The sequence below is a fragment of the Lagopus muta genome, chromosome Z (assembly GCF_023343835.1).
Source record: "Lagopus muta isolate bLagMut1 chromosome Z, bLagMut1 primary, whole genome shotgun sequence".
Lineage (NCBI taxonomy): Eukaryota > Metazoa > Chordata > Aves > Galliformes > Phasianidae > Lagopus > Lagopus muta.
Window position 1 is genome coordinate 59,145,237 of NC_064472.1, and position 24,792 is coordinate 59,170,028.

The 24,792-nt window shown below is 36.3% G+C and overlaps 1 protein-coding gene across 1 annotated transcript in view; it reads right to left on the reverse strand.

Annotated features, from left to right (window-relative positions):
* ADGRV1 (adhesion G protein-coupled receptor V1) overlaps positions 1-24,792 on the reverse strand; it is a 251,698-nt gene that overhangs the window by 73,583 nt on the left and 153,323 nt on the right. Inside the window, exon 85 of the mRNA XM_048931822.1 lies at positions 5,326-5,442. Within this exon, the coding sequence (XP_048787779.1) occupies positions 5,326-5,442 (117 nt within the window). The remainder of the gene's footprint in view (positions 1-5,325; positions 5,443-24,792) is intronic.

Below are 24,792 nucleotides of genomic sequence, written 5' to 3' on the forward strand. Positions count from 1 at the left end.
GCACTCTTGAATTTTGCCTTAGAGAATGACATTTTGTATGTCTGGTGTAGGCAATTACATTAATTATACAAAAATTATTATGAAACTTTTTTTTCTCATTTGGTGATTGGTACTATGTGAGCAAAGGCAAATTTGTTTTTCCTTGAAAGAATATAGGAAAATCCTACTGTACACTTGGAACTTTCCTGCATAATTTAAAAGAACATTGGAAAAACTATTAATTCCATTATTGGACTTTACAAGAAGAAAATACTGAAGAAATGAAAATTTGGAACAAATATCCACAGTTTCTGAAACTGTTTTTCTCACTTAATGGTTGTTCTCATACAATCTTCTCTCCTTTACATTGGGATTCAATATTTTATTTCACGTCTTATTATAATAAATATTCTCTCTTCTCAAAGGAAACAGTTGAGTGAATGTCAGCTGTGCAGTGAAACATGGAAAAAGGAGTGAAGAAAAGTGCATCTATAGTCCTGACTAGGCTATGCTTCACATTGAACATTTCCAGGTAGCAAATCCTTGAACTTATTTATGCAGTTATGCTCAAGAATTGTTAGTTCTACTGTTTCTGACTATCCAGAGAACATTTTTCTCAACCATCCAACAGAGATTTCTTTCCAAGAAACTGTACTTCATGTCCTTGCTCTGTGTTTATTTTGTCATATTTACCTATCATCCGTCATAAAAAAGACTTTAACATCAGTACTTCTGCAAAGATTTAAGGGAGTGTGGTTACTTCACATTTCCTGTGCACTGAACCTTCTGTCTTCATAATTATATATTATTTTCTTTTACCCCTTCAGAAACTAAATCAATGAAATACAAATACTTGTACTAATTTTAAAAACTCCTTTCCTGTTGCCAGACCTAGAGAAGGATAAAATGTAAAGTTCATTTCTCAGCTGCTCAAGTGGAAGAACAAATGCACAAGTAGCTACTGTATTGAGGTAGAACAGAAAACAACTACAAAGTCAAATAACACTCCAGTGAGACTATGCTAAGTTCAGTAAAGCTTTTTTGCTTTTTGAATGAGGCAATCAATTACCTGAGGATGGGACACTTTTAATTTCTTCATCTGTTTATAGTGATATTTGTGGATTTCAGGTAAACATCAGCTGAAAAATACTTACAGTGAAGTATCCCAGATCAATGGTAAATATTTTCCTTCATCTATTTTATGAATGGCTGCAATAGTTTTATTAAAAAACCTGAAAGTTGCCATTAAATCCACAAAGAAGAAGGATCCAGGTATGCCATTTATTACCATTCATTCTGGTTTTCTTATAGAACTGCTGTTTTTTCTGCTGACTTACTCCACTCTAGCAACGGATCAAAACAAAAAATTGCTTTTCTAACATTATTTTGCTCTATGTCAGAATTAGTAGTTGAAGACTATACAAGTTTCATTTTCTCCTCAAAAGGTGGTTTATTTACATTCTGGTAATTTAGTTATTTTCCTAACAAGTTAGGACATCCTAAAAGAAGAAAGTTATCTTTCTTAAATAACGGTTATCACAGGAAGAACAACAGAATACAGAGGTATCCTCCATGTGTGCTCTTATGATAAAAGCACAGGTTGCACTTGAAAATATAGGCTTATGCACACATTTGTATGTGGGGACATTTGTAAGAATTAAGTCTTTTCAATTTCAGCAAGAGTATGAGGCAAATATTTCAGGCTAAGCTCACTCTATGTAGACACAAAGTGTAAAGTATGCCTTGCTTATTTTTTCCTTCTGCAATCAAGAAAGCCTCATCCTTGAAACATTTGGTAATGACATTAACTTTCTTCAATCTACAGAAATCCACTCATATAAGCCAAGAAATGTAACAATACAGTACAAAGGTGGAAAGGATGATTTGATGTGCCCTTTTGTTCTGCCTCTGCTGACAGTCCTTTCCTTCTGCCTCTTTGGTCCTTCCCATTCATGCATTTCTGTCAGCATGTTGGTAATGTAAATACTGATATCTAAGGCAAGCTTATAAGAAGTTAAAAAGTGGAAAAAGAACTAGAGAACTGTGCTATGTGTTTTGTTATTGCAATCATTACTAATATGTATAAAATAAAGTTTGAAGTACTACAATACTAATATGCAGGAGATACACAAATTAGGACAAAAAGGTTAGGATGTTGTCCTAGAGTCTAGCAAGTGAGCGTATTTGATCTGGACTACAGAAATGTATCTGCATAAGCTGGACCAACTATTACTTCTGGGTTTTCCTATAGACATTACATTAACTGCCTGGAAGTGTTGTTTGGTCACCTTTTGATACCTTTTTTTCTTTTTAATTTATGCATGTTTCATTTCCTAACAAGTTGCACACAATTGCACGCAGCTCACAATTGACTGTAACACTGACCTACTTCTGTGTGCATTGATCCAGACTGGCACTAGCAGATACATTCACAGTCATGAGCAGTACACACTGCTGTATACAGCCTCACAGATGGCAGAGTGAGTGTCTGAGCAATACAGAATCTGTTTGCATATTTTTCACTGTTTCCCAAACATAGGTATGTAAGTCCCATATATTATTAATTCTGCTGCCTTCCAAATCATGCCACGTGTGTTAGGTATACCATGCTGAGAAATACAAACATTTGTGTCACAGGCGTTAAAGCTGCCATTTATAAAGCCATTGCATCTAGATTTTCCAAATTAGTTTGGTTTGCCCCTCTATCCACAGGTTTTGCTAGTAGTAGTGTGGAGTCCAAATCAAGCCCACAGGTATTCCTGTCACTCCTTGGGGTTCTGGCACTGTTTTCTTACTGCTTTGGGTGGAAATGCTATGGAAGAATGGACAACACTGATGGTGGAGTAAAGCAATCTGTCTCCATCTCAGATGCATCGTTATCAATGGTGTGATTCCTAATGATACGGATTGCACCGTAACTGAGAAAGATGCTGTGGTTCAATGGACATTCCTCCCTCCTGTTTTGTTGAAGAGGACGACCTGTTTGTGTATTCCAAACTATCCCTGTAGCTGAGGCACTGTTTATCTAGTGTAAAATAGGGTGAAGATGAGACACACAATTATTACAAGGATATACAAGATTCAACTCTGCATCGAAAATAAGGAATTGAATCCTAATTTTTCCCTTAGCTCAGCTGAGGATTTCACTCCACAAAAAAAAAAAAAAGATAAAATCAATGTCTGTTCATCTGAGTCTGTGGAACAAGCATGAACTGTGGTAAGCAAAGAGATGGAATAGAAAAAAATAGTCGCTCCTGCTCCAACAAATATATGATTTTTTTAATAAGCTCCAACAGCAGAAACAGAGTCAAGAAAAATAAAGAACGGCTAGAAAGTTAATTCACTTAGTTCTGCCATGAGAGACAGAGAAATTCAAGACCTATTCTCCATCAAGAGTAGTAGATTGTTTCTAAGAGCTGGGTTCATCTGCATTTCAGATGATTTCTTTCCTTTTGCATGTTTCAAACTCCTTTTGCATGTTTCAAATTCCATCCATGTGGAATGATTCACAACTGAAGACCTTTACCCAGAAAAGTGGGTATTCCCCTTCACTCCAAGTTACTGCTGGCTACTCTTGTCAGATCGTCACTTAACAGGCTATAAAGGGTGCTTTCCCTCTTAAACTTTATTGTCACCTCAAATTTCAGTGTAAAGTCTTCATGATTAATAGCAACATGAAGCCCCACCAAACAAAATGGCACATATAAATTCTTGGACTTGAACAAAAATAACAGAAGGTTTCAACTACAGCTGTAAAAGTAATGAATCAACCATTAACAACCATCCAAGTTTTTTGTCATTATTAACAATACTTGCAGAAGTAAAAATTCAAAAAGGGAATAACTTGCAACTTAATGCAGTCTGAATAGGAGATATTCCAGTAAACTGGTAATTTGAAATTATTAATTTGTTTGTAGAAAATAGGAAACATTCAAGAAGACTGAAGTGACTGAGGAATGAAGTAAAAAAGCAGCAGGAAGAAAAAAGGTCTACAGGTAACAAAATAAATTAGGTTAGTCAGTCTAAGAGAAAGTCATAAGCCAACGTATATAGAGGAGATGAAAAAGAATTTCAGTACTGATAGAGTGAGCAGAAAGAAACATCTTCCAGAGAGAATATTTATTTTGGCTAATTATATGTATTCAGGAAAACAAAACAACAAATAAAGAGAACATCAGGCCTCACTACAGACTGAGCAGTTTAGATCTCTGTACAGTATGAAACAAATGAAAGACAGTGCTGCATTTTGGGGAACAGTTGCAAAAGCAATATAATTGACAAACATTCTGCTTCTAACTATATCACAATGCATACATCACATTAAAAAACACCCTTAAAACACCCATTCACCTCTTCCCCCAGTAAGGCTGTACACGGTTTTAGACTAACTTGTTTATCACTGTCTGTGAGGATAAGCAGCACAGTGGAGCTATTGGACAGACAGTTAGGGTTCTCAGTGCATGCAACCTGACAATAATTCCAGGAAAACATCAGATACCACATTAATATCATTAGAAGAAAACACTGCATTTAGATATATATTCTTAATTTGCAATTCCTTGCTTGGTCTGATCACCTGCTAATTGGATATCTGGTATGGTAATGTATATAGCTGCATATATAATACAGTTTGATATGATGTGTGCTATGGACAAATCCTGTCAAAATAACAGAAACATAAATGGGATAATTCAGTCATTAGTGGTAAATAAGCATTTTTAAAAGAAGGTATGGGAATATATTTTCCAAACAACCTCACAGATTTCTACTTTGACTGAAATAAAACTGATACTTCTCTATGATGTATTTCATTGTTCACGGTCACATAAGCTCAGTTTGTTTTTACCTCATGTATAGTTGTATAATACATCAAAATTCTGACAGTATCTATGAATGTATATAGTCTTTATTTTAATGCAAACTTAGGAAGGTATACTTCACAAATCTAATGACTAAAATGCTACTGACTTCAAAAAAGATAGTGTAGTTTAACTTCAAGAGAGTGTTTCAAAGGACCAATTACAAGTTTAGAAAAGCTAATACCTATAATAAGAAGTTCTTCAGTGTTTTTAGTCAATAATGCCTATAGGACAAAGTGAGATGTGAAAACTCTTATGCAGTTGTAATAGATAGTAGAGGAAAAATTCTTTATAGTGTTTTAATATTTACTTCTAGACCTCTGACACTCTAGGTTTAATAAAAAACAGAATGTTTTTTTTTCTGTAGTAGCACTGCAATACCAACATATGTACACACAAAACAAAAAAAACCCAAAAACACATAAACACAGTCTCAGTTATTTTACAGATGTTTTGGGGAAGGGTGAAAAAGGTCTATGAGACTAACCTGAATGAGCATCCAGCTGAACTGGCAGAGATAAAGGTAATGTGTAACAGATGCGAGTGCGGAGCAGCTTTCCTCAGACAGATGTTGGCTTAGGTAAGCAGAGGCCAGAAATGAAATCTGTAGGGCAAATACAAAATATATATATTGAAGTCAAACTTAATGATTTTAATACTAATGATGGGGGTTGCTAGGAGGGGTGAGAGGAAATAAATTATCTTCAGTTTCAAAGTAACACACTAAATTACAGTTCCAGAGACTGAGAGACACCTTGGAAATTTACATTTAATATTCACACAAAAGAAATGATCTTTCAGCAGCGTCAGCCACAAAACTAGCTTTACAATTCTTGCAATCTAGTTTCCATTACATCCATATCTGAAAAATTATAGAGATTTACTTCTTATTATTGAATATTGTTCTCCAGCCTATTTACAATGCAATATTAGATACCAGTTTTCAAACTGAGGATGGAGATTTTCCTCTGTAAAATGAGACACTATCTTCTGACTTCTGTAAGGCCAGAAATTTTATTGAGTGGTAAGAAAAATAATTCATTCCTATTGTAATTTAGGTTGGATGTCAGGGGGAAGTTCTTTACAGAGAGAGGCTGCCCAGAGAGGTTGTGGATGCCCCGTCCCTGGAGGTGTTCAAGGCCAGGTTGGATGGGGCCCTGGGCAGCCTGGTCTGGTATAAATGGGGAGGTTGGTTGCCCTGCATGTGGCAGGGGGGTTGGAGATTCATGATCCTTGAGTTCCCTTCCAACCCTGGCCATTTTGTGATTCTGTGATTTTGTGATTCACTACTACTGCTGCCTAACAGCAGACAAGGATTTAACACTTACCAAAATGATATAAATTATTTTCCACAGACAAGCCAAATGTCGAAGGATAATATGCTAACAGAATAAGCACCTAATCTATTGTGGAAAGAATAAAGGTGCTCCACCACCAACTGATTACATTGAGCACTACTAAACAATGTCAGCATTAGATTTAAATCTAAAACACATCTCAGAAATGTTTAGCTCTGTCTTCTGTGATTTCTTTCTTCTTTTTAGCAGAGGAAATAATCCAACAAGCAGACTTCATTAAAGATTTACAGTGTTCACATAAAGAAAAGTTTGTTTTGCCTACTGAATGCTTGCATAAGTGGTGATTTTTCCTTTCCATTACAAAGAAGATATTTTGAGAAACAGCCCATTAACTTGCTGGTAGTACAATTTGTAGGCTGTGGAGACCTCTTCAGAACAGAGTTAGGGAGTGTCAGTTTTCAGGAGACGGGTGAAGAAAGAAGTTGAAGTACCAGAGGAGCTGGTATACACCTGTACAAAATGGTCTTGGGCCCAGCATCTTTACTGTCCAAATATCCTTATGAAGACAGGCTGTGTATATTGACAAATACTACAGCAGATAGGTATCTCTCACATACACAGTGATGTCCAAGAATGAAAAGGACGAATATGAATGAACAACTAGACAACAGTTGAAGTAAAAGTAATTGTAAGATAAATTTCATGTTCTAAAGGAAACAAATGAACTTCCAGTATTTGATGTGGTGCTCAGGAGCATTCCAGTAGAAAATGGGGTCTAATCACTGCAACAAAAGCAGTTGGTTATCAAGAGGTCAATAAACAGCTTGAAATAGACTGCTGTTTGCCTAGTGATGACTTGTGAAACAACTGCCATTGTCTGGGGTGGATTAAACACCCACCTAATGCCATCCACTAGGAATATACAAAACAAATTTTTGCACCTGTGCATCACTAGCTAGCTCAAACAGTGCCAATAGTACTTTTCCTAACATTTGAATAAATGCATGTACTTATAACAAACTGAGTACAACACACAGGAGGCAGGGCTTTATCACCTTTTGTTCTCTGCAGGTTTGTGTTTATGTCAAGAACAGATTGTCACACTGAAGACAAGGAAGGGATGGAAAGAGAGGCACAGACTGAGAAAGTTGTGGGAATATGTTCTTGGCACCTTCTTGGCCGAAAGACTTTTGCATTTGCAAAGAAACTCTCACTGCAAGTTTCTTTTTCCTGTTTTTCAAGAAAAATAATTTCTGGCTTTTTTTTTTTTTTTTTTTTTGAAAGATATGGAAGAGGCATCTTGATATGTTAACAGTTTTCTAACAAAACAATGTTAAGTGCCCAAAGTTTTGCTGAATGAGTATTCTTCTCTTAGGCATGACCGATGCTGATAAGGCAGCAATACAGGTGAAACAGCTACTCAGCTAAGAATGCTTTGTAATTAGTAGCATTAGAGGATTTCAGACTACAAACAAACAGAGGTTAAAGAAGCAAAAAAAAAAAACCTAGATATTTTTATCATGGTGATTGTTAATTTGTATCTTGGACAGAAGATATTTCACTTAATTTTTAACTGCAGTGGGCCAATCTTTTATAGTGATGAACCTATTACTTAACACGGGAAAGACATACCATGTGCTGGAATAAGTTTTCGCTCTTGAAACAACAATAAAAAAAATAAATCTCCTGATACCAATTTTTGGAGTTCTGTTTATAGAGATTATACACTTGTAAATGTTCCTTTGCAAAATATCGTTGTGGCATGCTATTTGGTTCTATGAGGAGATTATACACATAATCTTTCTTCCTACTGCCTGTCATTTTTGACCCAAATTGATCTGAGAAGGCATAATAAGTGGCTGACATAGCAGTCCGCTCATTTTTGTTAATCTGTATGTGATGTTTCTGGGTCACATTCAAAATCACTGAGTGATAATGTAACACTCATAAGATTGTTAATTACAAAATGAAAAACATATAAAACAAAAAAAGGAAAAGTAATTCACTACCGTTAAAGAGCAAAAACATCTTTGCCAGGGTTCCTGTGTGACAGTCAGTAAATGAACAAAAGAATACTGCAGTTCCTCTGTAACATGAAAATAATTACTCTGCAATTACATACAAGGAAATTAGCACCTAAGCACTTAACCTAAGTCACCAACACCAAATCATAACAGGACAAAACCAGACGATTTTAAAAACTACATTTCTGTAATTTTCTTTCATTTTTAAGCCATCTTATGGTTTCCAGCTTGCATGCATTTGTGGTCAGTTCATATCTTCTTGTTATGCTGTAAGCCCCTCTTAGGTTAAACACCATTTCCTTCTTCATGCAGTTGCACTGCAGTAAGTTCTGTTCCTCATGTGAAAGTCTTTGCAGCCTGCATATCAGTTTGTTGCCACTCTTCTACACGAGTTCCACTTTGGTTCTGTCCAAGATTCTCATCCAGCACTTTTCTTATCTCCCTATTTATCTTGAAAATACTTCTGATATATGGTAGTACCACTGTTATCTCATTGTCATCTGGTACAGCCGGTTTTACTTCTCTTTTCCAACTGACTACCCCTTGTCAAGGGAAAAATATTTTGCTAACAGCCCACGAGCTATGACCTTTTCCCTTTAATCTCATAAATAGAACCGTATTTCATGATTCAACCTTCAGAGCTATTCAGGTCTTTCTGTACTCGACCCCACTACCACATTATCATGTCAGTGCATCTCTACCTATTGCTGTCAGCACATTTTGCCAGGGCACATTGTTTTTTGTTCTGTAGACCAGTGCCTTTGGATCATTGGAATACTTCTCATTGTTCACTACCCCCACAGCTGTCTTCTTCCCATTGCTGTCTCTTCCTACATTCAACTAAATCTCATTGGACTAATCTATTATTATTTTATTATGTGTTAATAATAATAATAATTAATTATGTGACATATCAAGTATTTTACTGAATTTATCTTACCAAAGCAAACTACCAGAATAGTCTGGCATGATCTCAGTTTAAACACAGGGGAGGGCTTATTTTCTTTCTTTACCTCTATGTCTTTTGATAGATTTTTTTTCTAATGTCTCACGTTCTTCTAATACTGAATTAATGGACTTGCAGTTGTCAAGATTACTCCTCCCTTTTTAATCTACTATATTTCAGTCCCATAGCAATCTGATTTGGAGGATTTGCTATAAGCACTTGATGCTAGACCTCCAGGGGCTAATTCCGGAATTTTTGACATCAGGAACAGGGACTTTTTTGTTCCAACATAGTAATGCACTTCAGTATTTCAGTCCTTCTCCTTCCTCAGTAGCCACAGCCTTCACATTATATTATTCGCTTTTTTTTACCTCCCTGTCTTATTTCCAGTGCAAATACTCAGAGTCAATATCTTCTTTGAAAATGGGAAGATTTTTGTTTTGCTACTGTGAAACCATACTTAATGTATTTACATTTTTCTTTTCTGCACATTTTTACCAGATATTTTAAGTTATTATACCTTTATTTACATAACTAAAAATTTGTTAAAAAATTCACTGAAGATTTCTCTACTCTCATACACTGTGATCACAAAAATACACATGACATGTTCATTTATGTCAACTATATATGATATGAGGAAATCAATTTTCTAAAGCTATTCAGAATTAGTGGTGCTAGATTTTGTTTGTTAGACAATTTACTTTATTGATAAAGTAATCAATCTAAGTGAAGTTTGTATATTGTTTGAAAGTGAAAAGGGAAAGATGTGAAAGCTCAACCAACCTCAAACCAACCAGGTAAACAACAGCAGCTGAAAAGGAGGTTGGCTGAAGCATCAGAAATATGAAAGAAGAATGAATAAATTGAATAAAAAGGAACAGTAATTCCTGCTTACTGTGGTTAGATGCTGAAATGCTAGCATATGATGGACTTTAAAATGAAGATACAGCATGTGATAAATGGAAACAAATCTTATCTTTAGTTTGAACCATAAAAGTTATAAATGTAAACTGCATACACCAGACTAGAAGGGATTGTGTTTGGGGGCAACTATCACATATACGAAGCCCAAATTATTCATAGGATTATATAATATTCATTCATTGTATAAACAAATCCAGAATGATGCATGGAAAGGAGTTGTGAGGGCCTCTGAAGAAACCTAAACATTGATTAAATGCTTCTTAATATTTTCAGCATTCCACATATGTATTCTTTTTTCAAGAGTCAAGGAACTATACACATTTGCAATGGTATCCTTTGTAACTGAGTGATGCATATTTTCATAAACTCTACAAAAAAGCAGCTTTGAAAATATATTTCTCTGCATGTAACATTTCAAGAGTGACAATAACTCCAAATAGACATTCAGAGTATCAGCACTTCCTCTTACTTCTGCATTACAGCCTGCACTGCATCTTCCACCAATTGTTTTAAACTTGTTTGAAAGCACTTTGGAATAGTTAGCAGTGTGCCATCACTTCAGAACTGTTCCACAGAAATGTTGTAAAGTTATTGAATTCTGAGTGCTTTAATGGAAATATATACATTCATTTTTATATTTAAATGGGATTTTTCCCTTGATTTTTATTACAAATTATATTGTATCATCTATTCCTGGTCAGAAAATATGCAACACCCAATGAAGAGGACAGAAATAATCTATGCTGAAGTCCACATACATTTACCAACATGAACCATTGCATCTTATGATGCTGCCCTGATTCTTCTACCTGATAATTCAGTAAGTATTTTGTGAACACCCAGGTATACGAATACCTAGGTATATCTTATGTGGTGTTAGCTACAGAACTCCTTCACAGCACTGTACTTTATGCAGTTTCAGTATGTAAAGGGTAATAGTAAAATAATAAAATAGTAAAGTATAAACAACATTTGCCAAATGTTAGGAATTGCTAAAAACATTCTCATACAGGGAGTACAAATCTGAGAGTGAAAAACGTTCCCTTGTATTAGAAGTGCTGACTGGGTAGCACATTGCTGTGGGCTATGTGAGGCCTCAAACAAAAAGCTGTGGAGAAGAGTAACCCAAGCAGATGAAAAAAAGCAACAAGCAGCAGAACACAGCGAGCTCTGGAGCTAGGTCAGGCTGCCTCTGTGGCTCCACACAGTTTCACTTTCTCATCCAAGCGGGAAGACCCCCCTGCCCCCCACATTTCTTCTCAGACTTCCTGATGGAAAAACAAACAAAAAAAAAAAAGATCCTTTCCCATCAGGAGAAACCAAGCTGCCAAATGAAGAACATATCTGTGTACTTATGTTGCACTTTTATCATCTCTGCAGATTCCTGTCTCACAGTAAGAACACACAAAGCTTCAGACATCATCTTCTTCTAGACATGTCTTCGTGCATGTCTTACAGAAAGTGATCCTAATAGCTGCCATTTCATTTTTCATATACAGTGAAATTATTTATTTCGTTATTTATTCTTTTTCAATTCAAAATGTGTTGTTTGTTCCAGGCAAGGAAAGATTATCTCCTTCAATGTATAACTTGTCTGCATGCTTTTCCGCTAAAAAGAAAACAACAGAAGAGCCCAGCCTCATGCTATCTGTCCTTTTACCAGCACAATTTCATAAGACTGTAGCATGCAGAATTTACTGTGCTTTTCCTTTAGTTGGACTTAACTGCAGTGAACAATAACATATGAAAATAAGCATGTTAAAACTCCTGTGTCCTCACTGAACTGCTCTCCTCTGCTTTGAATTTACTTTATATGGGTAAAAAAGGGGTGCCCTCAAGGAACACAGGGACACCGCTTAATAATAGTGCAGATGAATCATACTTTTTGTTACTGCTTGGTAGGTCAGGACCACACTGATGTGAGCCAAGTGTTCTGTGTTTGTGTTCTGATATTAAGTGCTGAGACAAAAATACCAACAATGGATGTACCAAAAATTCTGGAGATTTATGGTCACTAGCAACAATTCTAACTCAGACTTCCTGGAAAAAGTAACAATACAACACACAGCATGTTTCAGGGCACAGAAAAAAATAAAAAAATAAAAAAATTAAAAAAATGTAATTTAGAAGATTCAAAACACAGTGTTTAACTGGGTCAAAAGAAAAGTTCAATAACTACCATGTAACATCATCTTTACTCTGCTATAATGATGCAAAAATAAGGAGTTAAGTTCCTCTGTGGATTTGCATATATGCTCCATGATTTCACTGATCACTAAACTGTTTCAGAAATTAACATAATTCAGAGAGTGGTGTCTTATAACTGCCACCAGAAAAGCAATATGTGCATTCAGCCTCATTTCTTTTGGCTTCCATCATTATCCAGAGCATATATTCTAATATATATAATTGCCTTATGAACAGAAACTCTGAAGTCTGAAAGGGAATCCGCACTGTATGTTTTAGAGACAGTTTTGTTTTATGACTTATCTGCTCCTAGTGTTTTTATTACACATCAGTGCAAACTGGCTCCTTGAAGTAAGAAAAGCTAAACTAAAATAGCTTGCAATACTGATTCAGAACACATTGACCCACAACATTTTTGTATATGAGATGTTTACACTACAATAGGCAGCAGAAAAGCTGGCAACCATTTTAAGAAGCGATTAGCCATCAGCAACCATATGTTACTCATGCCCTTCCCCCAGCTGAGCAGGATGCCAGTTGGTTTCACACTGGGCTCACTCTCTACTGTCTTCACTTTCCATACTTTGGCTCGGGACTTTTTGTTTCCCCAGACCTGGTGGCCAGCAGTCTGAGGGCAGGAGGGGGTCAGGAACCACAGTAGCAGCTGGAAGCCTCAGGAGAAGGCTGTGGTAACTCCCTACCTTTAAAAGCACCAAATTGTGTGGTCAGCTGGAACATGGTTTCTCTAGTGATGTACCTTACAGAGAACCCATTGAGTGACACCCATTGAGAAGTTTTAGAGTTGTTTTTGTTTGTTTGTTTGTTTTTTGTTTCTTTGTTTTTTTAATAAGGGAAAACAAGGAATAGCAGACTCGCAGAAGGTTAATAATCATTTTAGTTCTATATGCAGAATCAGAACATAGGCAATATAGGCATAAGTGCCTATATTTTGTACCGCATTTAGATCTGGTTGAAAGATGTACATCTCTGTGTGTTACAACACAAGAGCCAAGTCCACCTAAATCTCACTGCAAGATCCTTAGCAATACAACAATTCTGCCCTAATCATGCAAGTACAAGCTGGGAAAGCTTCTTTTTACAATCATAAAAGGTATATATGTTCTCTTTTTCGGTCTTAAGTACCCAGACACAGGTACTCTGAGTACCCAGACTCAGGCACTCTGAACATGCTGATTTGGCAGGTCCCAAACAAGCTGTTCTGAGGATGTGAATTTTCTATGGTGGGATTTGCCTCCTGCTGTTTTCTGTCTAGAAATTCAGATTAGACCTCAAGTAGATCTGCCACAGCAAATTAATTGTCTCTGGAAGCCTCTCAGGTGAGATTTACTTAAAAGATATATGTAAGGGGTGTGACTCTCCTGGAAAGAGCACAGCAGAGTGCTGCAAAGATGATAAAGGGCCTGGAGCACCACTTTTATGAGGAAAGGCTGAGCGACATGGGTATGTTCAGCCTTTAGAAAACAAGTCTCAGAGAGGATATGATCAATGTCTGTAAATACATAAGCTGTGGGAGGCAAAGGGATGAGGCCAGACTCTTTTCAGCGGAGTGTAGTGATAGGACAAGGGGAGATGGCCACAAACTGAACTTACTTCTTTACAGTAAGGTTGACAGAGCACTGGAACAGGCTGCCTATGGTGGTTGTGGAGTTTCCTTCTCTGGAAGAAGACCTGCCTGGATGCCTATCTGAGCAACCTGGAGTAGGAAATCTGCTTTGGCAGGGGGATTGGATTCAATGATCTCTAGAGGTCCCTTCCAGCCCCTACAATTCTCTGATTATGTGATTCTGTGGCTGTGATTGGGTAAAACTATTAACAATGTGATTTTTCACTTTCTCCATTTCTGGATACAGTTTTTCCTGAAGTTCAGATTAGTGAAACAAGTGCACACAAATTTGACAGTCGGATATTTTATTAGCTCTAAACTGAATTTAGTGCTCTATTCAGGCTTAGAATCCTATGATGTTGTGTAAATAGCATAAATGCAAGGGGGAAACATCTATTAGCTACTGATGCTTTGTGTATTTCTTTCTTCTTCAAGATTTTTCTAGACTCATTATCCAGAGTCATAACCATGGCTGAAGTAAACTGCAGCTATCTGCCTGCAAGCCTACAGATTTCTGTCCTAGGCTAACGACAATATAGTGTAAGGCATGTTCATCATAAATCAGGGTCAAGATACAAACAGATTAATGACCTGATTAATATTTCATGCATTGTAGCAGAGCTCTTCTATGCTTCTCTATATGACTAGGCAACTAAGCAGTTTAACTTTCGTAACAAGTTTTTAACACATGAAGATATATTTACTTAAATGAATGAAATGCTCTTCAGCAAGAGCTAACACTTCGTAGAATAGTGCTTACAATGAATAAATGAAAGCACATCCAGTAGTCTCATGAAGATCATGCTTTCTATATGCAAGATCTTGCTTCCTATATTTCATTCTTAGCCCTTGTTGAAGAGTATTTCATTCCCTATGTTTCTATTATTTGTAATCCTTGATACAAAATAAATACTTGTATTATTTAAATTTCTATGGCAACATTTCATCCAGATTCCTAACAAAGGTTCAAATATGACCCAGAGAATAATCGTTCTGACATTATCTGTTGTGATACAAGTATCTTTACCTGTCTGCTTTCTCTGCCCACAAGGCTTCACAACAGAAGAGTATACGCCTTCCCTCCCCAATAAAAGTAGAATATAAAACCTCTGTATTTGTTGTTAATCAACAGGTTGACTTTAGAACCTGCAAAAATCATTGTGAATTACATAGCGTTGGCTTTGCCTATAGCATAGGCTATAAGAAAAGGAAAGATTTGAAGTGATTTGAAGATAGGATTTTTCAGGCACTACAATAATACCATCACAAAGATGTCAGCTGACAAAGAGTATTAAATAGCATTAAATAATCTAGTACTCGTAATTTATCTGTTTTGCACAGACTCACCTTGTCTATAAACAAGCCAGGGAAGGAATTAGGTCAGTAGTACTCTAAGGAACAGCTTAGATTAAAAACAGACAAACAAGAAAAATGCATGAGGTATGCCAAAAAGATAAGGATCCTAGAAGTGTGCCTAACCTTAAAGCAGTAACGTAGATTAGGTAACAAGTACAACTTTTAATACTAAGACAATATTGTAAAAATGCATTCCAGAGTAAGGTTCAAGTATTTATAGAATTTAAAAATTGTGTTGCTGATGCCTGCTGCCATGGACTTTGTTCTGAAGTGTCTTTTCAAATTCAAATACAGGAACTTCCTCATCTAGTGAGAGCCTGCAATCTGTGTTTCTGTCAACAGGAGAAAATGAGCTGCAGAGAAAGTCCCTTATTCCTAAAATCTCCTGATTTTCTTCATGCAGAATGATTTCTAATATAAATTGTTGGTTATTCTGGAATAAAGTATCTGCATAGGAAACTATTCTGAACAATTTACTCTGATGCATACTTTGCTTGATATTTACTTGATATTTAGAGACTAGGAGTTCTAATAAGCGCTGTAGAATATAATGTTTTAAGAGTTTCTCACTGGTTTAGCTTTGTATAATGAATTTTTATTCTAATCCAGCTTCATTTGTGTTGAAAGCAAAATCAAATCTGATGTCAAAATATGCAATACTTGCAAGATATGCAAGTAAATATCAATATGCTGAACTCAAATCAAGTTCTCTGCTTACAAGTGGCTTGCAGACAGCAGACAAAATCCAAACTTAGCAAGATTTCTCAAAATCAAAACCACTTTAAGACTTTTAAATGATGTCTTAAGTATTATCAAAGGGACTTCTATTAAGGCAGTAATGTACATATAGTTTTTTTGTGTACAATGAAAATGAACTAAATATGACCTGTATTCTACCTACTAAACTGGATAGCCATGCACAAGGCTGGCCTGTGTAGGCTCATACAGTTTAATTCCCATTTCTTTGTCAGGATGTACTGTGAAATAATTAAGGAATCTGAGCACACACTTCTGTGTTGTTATTAACCAGCTGCTTTTACCATGTTCCAGTCTTAATTCCTCACAGTATGAAAGATAATTTTGCTAAACTAGTACCAGAGGATGCTGAGAATGAAACTTAACCATATTCAGTGCTTTGGGCACCACTTTGATCATATTCTCACGTATTATCACTCATACTATCTTCAAAATTCTAATGGACATTCATGGAACATCAGGATCAATTTAAATTGAGAATGGTTTTCTTTATTCAGAGAAAGATGAATTATAAGTTTGTTTTCTACATTTTAAAAATATATTTACCTGTCATGCTTTCCATCAATGCACAGGTATATTTATGCAGTTTGGTAAAAGAATGGGACAAATTTTGAGATGCAGTTCTTCTTACTTCACAACATTTGAAACATTTAATAAATATTCCTGTTCCCATGTGTAGGAATTAGGGGAAAAGAGATATTTTATCTGTCCAAAAATATCCATTACAGCCACTATCAAGTGGTTTGGACTCATCGTACCTAGGTACATCTGAACTTTAAGTGCTGTTCATTTTTTGAAGCTACAGGAAGAAAACAAGTTTTAAGAACTTTTAAATACTGCAACTAGAAAGGTATACCATGTTCTTGAATTCTCTGATTTATAAATACTTCTCCAGCTGATTCTTTCCAACATTTCTTTATTATTTTTGTAGCTTTAATTTTTGATTAATTTTGACCAATTGATAATGGTCACAGGTTTGACTGATAACTTTAGAGAAGTCAGCGCGCTCGCCTTTCCATATGTCACTTTATATGGAACTCCTTAGTCCAAAAGTACTTAGAATCCATCCGTGCAGTCTGACTAAAAACTAACAAAGTATCCAACATATCTCAGATCTATAGAACTTAAACAGGAACAGAAATTCACTTACTAGTATTTAATTTTATATGGGAGAGTACTGGAGAATCTGTTGACTAGTTCATTCCCACACTGTTTATGTCAGCTGTGTGGATGTGGAACAGGCCACATGAAAGAAGGGGTGTGAAGGCCTGCTAGGAAAAGTAAAATAGTTGGTGACTTCCTGGATAAAAGTGACCAGTTAAAAAGTGGGTGTACCTTAAGTCCAAGTGATGAACAGGAAGGCCTGGGGTTACCGTAAGAATTCAGTTTAGGATTTAGAAAACAGAAAGAGCAAAGAAGTGATTGTCCCCCAGTAATCTGCTCTGGTGAGGCCACACCTTGAGTAGTGTGTTCAGTTTTGGTCTCCTCACTACAAGAAAGACATCGAGGCCCTGCAGCATGTCCAGAGAAGGGCAGCGAATCTGTGAAGAGTCTGGAGTGTAAGTCTTAAGAGCGACTGAGGAAACTGAGACAGTTCAGTCTGGAGAAGAGGAGGTTTAGGGCAGACCTTATTGCTCTCTACAACAACCTGAAAGGAGGCTGTGTGATGGAGATCAGCCTCTTCTCCCAAATAACTAGAGATGGGACAAGAGGTAACGGTCTCAAGTTGCAATAAGGGGAGGTTCAAGTTGGATATTATGAAAAATTTATTCTCCGAAAGAGTGGCCAGGTGCTGGAACAAGCTGCCCAGGGCAGAGGGGTGGAATCAACGAGCCTGGAGGTGTTCAAGAACCATTCAGATGTTGTACTAAGGGGCATGGTTTAGTGGGGAAATATTCATGGTAGGTGGATGATCTTGGAGGTCTCTTCCAACCTTGTGGTTCTATGATTTTATGAAATTAAGACCAGAAAAAGTAACCAGAAACATTATAAATTCATTTCCTTGCACAAATACTACTTTTAGACAGGAAAAACTTCAAAGGTAATGAAAATCATACATGACAGGAAATCAAAACAAGAAAGAAAAGTCACAGTGGTAGGGAATTTTTAGGCCCAAATACAATGTCCTCTACTGTACCTTTCAGAACATAATGAAAGGTTGTGACCCTACTATCCGAACATCTAGCATGATTTAAAAAATAAAAAAATCCTATGATAGTAAATCTGATATCCAGAGCATTCTGTACACCACTAGTTGACTAAGAGAAAACGTTGCAGGAATCTGCTAGGATTGAACAAGATGTATATTGTGTAATGCAGTGCAATGATAAATTCTCTTCTAAAAGCACTAATGGTACAGCATTCAGAGTAAGAGGTATGAGTATCTTTTTTTTTTTTTTTTCTTTTTTTCTTTTTTCTTTTTTCTTTTTTTCTGGGAATGTTTTCAACATTGAGAATCTTCCTGTCACTCACAGTACAGAAATCAATTTTCCCTTGATAGGACAAGAGTCAAACAACCAAAGATCTAAGTTATTTAAAAAGCTGTTTGTGAGCTAACAGATGCCTAGCCCAGTTTGCATTCCTCCTCTGAAGTGACTACAGCTCCTCTGCAGCTCTGTGACTGTAAAACCGAGTACTGTTTACATTCAGCAGGTCCCAAACAAGGAGCATTTTTCTCAGATGTATGGTAATTTTGCAGGCAAAAGAGCCAAGACAGAAAACAGTTCTGAAAAACAGCTTTGATGAGCATACACTTAAACATGCAAGGAGAAAAAGCCAAACAGAATGGTATTGTGTATGAGTAGCATGTACAAGATGGGCTAACGCCTTCTTTACTTAACTGATAATTCTAAAGCAATTAGTCACCACATTTACTTTAAAGAAGTGCACAGAGGCACTTTTTTGTTGTAGCCTCTTGTTTTAGGAACATGTCCTTATCTTTTATTGCAACACAAACCAAACACAAAGCATATCTGTATTAAACAATCACACATCTTAAACAAATCACATTTTAGAGATTGTTTCTATATTTGGACACATTTTGCCTGTTCCTGCAGAAACATGGATGTTTTTGCTGTGTCCAAGCGCTTCAAACGCTTCCTATATTCAACCATACTAATAATAGCAAATACTCTCCTCAGACCCTGCCCATGTGTTAAATTAATCAACATCAGAAGGTCGAAAGTGCATAAGTAGCTTATGCACATTAATTTATTCACTGTCATGACCACACTGCCGCATATTTGACCTCCTTTTATGCTTCTCCTTAATATGCTCACAGAGTCAATTGTTCTAATTGAAAAACTTTAACTGAATTTTGCCATTTTATAGAAAACAAACAAACAAACAAATCTTAATTTGCTTAGTTAACCACTGTAAACTAAAGACCTGTGGAGGTCCTTTTCTGCTCCATCCCTCTGCACCTTCCCTCCTCAAAGAGTTAGGCTAACGAACAGTCCACACACCTCTTGGCACGGTGAGAGCAGACTTGCCATGCCTGGCAGTTAACCTGTGTTTCATAACATTAGCTATTATTTCTGCTATAGCAAGCACGAAGATGTGATTTCATCTGCCTTATGCTTCATGTTCAGCTGAATGTGAGCTAGTACTTGATTAAAAGCTATGCAGTTGGGCTAAGTATCTGTAGTCCATGAGAAGATAAGTCTTGTGGAGAGGCTGAGTCCCATGCTAGTTTAAACACCAAACAACTCCAACTGTAGCTAAACAATTTTTGTTCAGCGCTGGCCTGAATCCAGACTGAGACATTTGAAGTCTATACTTATTTCTGCCAGAAAAGGACTACATAGGCATGTCCTTGCTCTCTCAGATCTCTCAGAATAAAATGTCTCTGGAAAAGATAAGGCTCATACGCTTTATCTTTTGCATTGCACAGCCAATAGGATAGGAGTTCAAGGAAAAGTATTAAGCAAACAGGTTGAGTTCTCCTAAATTTTTCCAGCATTATCAGACTGTCCTTTTGGGTCAGTGGCATCCAATAAAACTTGTACCATAGCAAGGCCATTTGGTAAAGTAGTACCTTTCTGTGAACTACATAATTAGAAAAAAAAATAAAATAAAATAAAATACAGAAGCTGAGAAACAGAACCCCTTCTTCAGTACTTCATGAGAAAAAAAAAATAAATCACATTATAGGGCTTGTCTGTTTTCTCCAGCTGTGCTGGCTGGTGTAATAAAAGATATTATCTCATCCCACAGGGTTTTTGAGAGCAAGCTACAGCTACAGTAGCATTACTCCATGAATCATACTGGAATTTAGCATATCCTCATTAACACGAATATTGGTACTTTCTGATTATATTTGTTCAAACAAAGTGTACACTATGAAAATTTACATGGCAAATGGATACAAAAATAGGTATACAACTTATGTTAAGCTTCATCTTTTGTACACACACACACATTCTTAACTGGAGATTCTTTGCTACTTTGATTTAAATCAAGCTGACAATCTTATTCAAAAGAAATCTGGAATGCAATTCAAAAACAGAAGTTCTACTTTTTACTCCAAGTCATGTCAAACACTTTTTATTATAAAGCATAAATTAATATCTGGAAAAATTGGATCACGTTTCCTATGTCTTACCACATTTTAGTGCACATGAAAAACTATAAGATTAAAAAAAATAGAAAAAAAAAAGTCTAGATTTTTTTGTTTTTTAAATCTAGAAAAACTGCAAAAATATGAATTCAAAGTTCCAGTCTCACAATTTTTACTGAATACCTCTTTTTTTGTTGTTGTCTGTAACACCTTGCAGATTTTGATGTAACTGCTCATGACAGAGCATTGATTCAAAACATTTTAGAGGATGTGACATAGGAGTCCCCTTCATTCCCCTCCTCAGCTAAACTGTAAAGAAAATCCATGCAGAATATAGCAAGAAAATCTCATATGGGCAAATTTGAAGAAACATCAGTCTTCTGTGTGTGTAAATTGGAGTGCGTGTAAAGACTGCCTCTCAGTGGGCATATCTGTTTTCAGTGTGAAAGTGAAAGTCATCTAATTAAGTGGAAATCCCCTCGTCATCATGTGTGTTCTCATACTTCTGTCACTGCCAAAATTAAAGAGATCTACAGAGAGATAACCATTAAGTGTTTCCCAAATTCAGTTAATTCACTTAATCTTCCCTCCCCCCCCCCACCAACAGTTGTACGTATCATCATTAGAATTCCTATGGTGAGGTTTTTCCAGGAATAAAAAGGACTTTTTTGGCACTGCACATTTAAAGCGTTCTGTTCTTCATTCCAAATGCTACTTTGGCTAATTTTTCAACTTCTGTTCTGTTTTCATTTTTCACAGAAGATAGATGTCTACAAAGTACTTGGCAAAGTTCCTAAGTTTATCTTTTCACCCAGCATATTTCATTCTCCTTCAACCACATCCATGAGTAAACAGCACTGTTCTGATCTCAAAATCCTTAACTTGTACTGAATCTTTTCAAAACAGAATTAAATAACATCTGCTTTCATCACAAAGTAGAATACTAAAATTGAAAAAAAACCCCACTCCTTGGGAATCATCGTTTAAATAAGAAGCAAAAGGCAATCACTTCTGAAATGTTCTGATGACAGTGATCATGTGAAAACGAAAGACAATGCTGAAGAGATTATTAGCAGCTTAGCAAAGACCGCACAATTGTTTACTGTGTTCAACATCCTACTCTACAATTTGACAAGGCAATGAACTGTATTTCTTTTTTCAAAATTTTTCTTCACTAATCCCTATCTCTGTTCCAGAGATCTGAAAACTTTCATTGTACTATATTCAGTCTCCTAGAACTTCTTCAAGAACCAATTTTGCAAATCTTGACCTCCATTCAAAGTGCCTTCTTTCTTCATATTTAAACAACAAAGCAGAACCAGTCCCACTCTTTGCTTTGAGTTTGGGAATGAAGGATGCAGGTAGAGAGGGTTGGCACAGGAGGTGGGAAGAGAGGAAGAGGCATTGAGAAACAGGCTTAAGGTGGGAATAAAGCTACAGAGGATCAGAAAAAATGCTGTAAAGAGTCTAGAATGTAGCCTTTCCAGAATGTCTGAATAAGTGGAAAGGAAAAGTCATTGTATCCTTCAGGAAGAGAAAATTTTTTAGACTTACTTGTTCTCAAAAGCCAGATCTTCCTAGGCCTTCAAAGAAAAGCCTTTGAAATGGAGGCAGCTTACATTTTTTACACAGGACTGATATCATAAGTTGTGAATTAGTATCTTCAAAGAGGTTAGCAAGCCAGAGAACTTTGAAAACATATTTTTACCATGTGTTAGCAGTAAGACACTGCTGCACAGTGAAATCTCTGACTTCCTGCTCCAAGAGAAACTGAACACGTTACCATTTCTTTTACTCTTCTAAATGCTCTTCGCTCTAGGCCTGAACTGACCCTAAACAAAGGAATTCAGTCAGATTGGTGGGGCATGAGTCATCCCGCAAGCTCACATGAAAATGAACATCTTTGGTTTCTTTTTTTTTTTTTTCTCCCCTTTCCCACAGTCTTCACTGACTTTTTCTCTTCCTTGTATCTAACCTAATGATCAAGATGATTAACAAAAAAATAATTTTAAGGAATAGGCGCAAATGGAATGAAGAAAGACAAAAGCTAGACTAAAGAACAAGCCAGAAGAACAGGAGAGGCTATAGAGACACTTCAGCTTACACAGAGAGCACATATAGTTCATGTTATTCACGTTTTGGGAAACCACACAAAACACTTTCTCCAGTTGTTAAAAAGTGCGGCAAAACTTAGTGCATGCAAGGAGTTAATATTTTGGAGTTGTAAGAATGACCTTAAAAGTCTAAATTAGCCCAGAATTGATTTTACTCTTGAAGTATTCAGGAACAGAAAGACTGTGTTTGCAATGTGATAGAGTTTAAAACCATACTGAAGCTGAGTTAAAAAGCTTAACAGACTTTCTTCCCCTCCCAAAACATTATTAGTTATTACTTGCGTGATAAGCTAAGGTTTAATTCCCAATGTTTTTGCACTTTGGCAAAATAATGTTGCAAGATAAGTAAGCAAAAACCACACCAATACAGAGAATTGATGCAGAGCTGCAGGCAAGTTTGGCAGTTTTGAGACACTGTAATAAATCTGTCACAGAAACCATAATTCAAATAACTTACTACACTTAATAAGTTCCTTCTCTTTCCTTTTTAATTTGAATTTCCTTCAATCTGAGAATATAAGCAAGAAAAAATTAAAGGCCAATTTACAGAGACTTTGGTAACATTTGCAAGCAGAAGGTGAAAGGGACAAGGTTGCTGACTGCCAGGAGACAACACTTCTTAAAAGAGGATAAAAAAGCTACCTTCAGCTGTCAGCAAGAGATGGAAATTTATTCCTATGCAAGGAGGTTCAAGAGCATAGCGTATAGATGATGGAATGGTGTAAACTCAAATATGTTAGGTATATAATCAGCACTAGAAAAAGGACGTTCCACTGTATTATCTTCCATTTCTCTCATAGAAGAAAATGAAATGAATGTAGCTTGAAAAGTTTGACTCGGCGCCAGAAAAAATATCCTCCCAATAGAATATGAGAGAAACGAGTATGAGACCATAGAAATCTTACTGCTGAAAATGTTCAACTCACATAGATAGTATATATCCACTGTGCCACACAGCTACAAAAGTCTAAGTGATCCTTTCAAAGTAATCCCTCCTACAAATACAATGTGCAGATGGCACACAACTGTGCCTTTTTCTGTATGAACACACTGGGATTATGGCCAAAGATAACCTCTCTCTCTCATGCAGGGGACATGTTTTCCTAACGTGCTCTGAACATAACTATTAAAATAGGAAGTGAAATGCTAATAGCAAATGGTGTCACTACAGCCAGACAGGAGCGCAACCCACCTACAAATTCAGGTATGTGTGACACCCCAGGAATTCTAGAAAGGTTTGCCATAAAGTAAGATACGTTTACAAACACACTATAACTAGAATGTTGTGGGTTTTTTTTCTTATAGATCTACAAAATATGTCCCACAAGACCCCTATCTTTTACAAAAGATAGAGCAAAAGCAAGTACACCCTTAAGCACTGTTCTTCCCACAAGTAATGCTTTATAATGCACATGAGAAGTCACTGGTCTAAGTAATGGGTGGGTCCTTGGTGTAAGAGCATCACATCTATTCTTTCTGATTTTCTTAGCACTTTTTGGTCTGCATCTAGGTATTGAATAATAAGAGTTCAACAAACTCTATTTTGTCTCTGCAACCAGTCTAGTACATTTATATAATTATTTATTTATTTAGAAGGGAAAAATGGAAGAACTTCTCCTGAATCCAATCTTACCAAAAGATTTGGAGTTTCTTACCAAAGGCTTTTCAGGGTTACCTGAAAACTAGGCTTTCATATGGTTTCATATATTTTTATGTTAGCATTTTATTCCTTTAGAGACATATCTATGCAGTATGTTCATAATTTAACTTGAAGATGTGGTTAGTTCTTAAACACGTACAAATTTACTGTAGTACTTTCTGTTTTCATATAGGGTTTTTTTGTTTGTTTGCTTGTTTTTCACTCCAGCATACACAGAAGAAAGAAGCAGCAGAAAAACTATTTGTAGAATTTTGTTTGTGAACACAAAATAATGCTCTTTAAAAATCATTTCCTCCTCCCACATTTGCTCCCTTTTCCATTGCTGTATATTGGGAAACTACAAATGGAACCACTGGAACGGACATTGTACATTTCTGTTCCAGCTGCTAACAAAAAAGCGAAGTCCTCTTTCCTGCAGAAAAAGGATTGAAGCTTCTGGCTTTAGTTTAACAGTTTATAGCTGAGGTGTTAAGCTACTCACTTCACTTTGTAAAGTTAGACCGT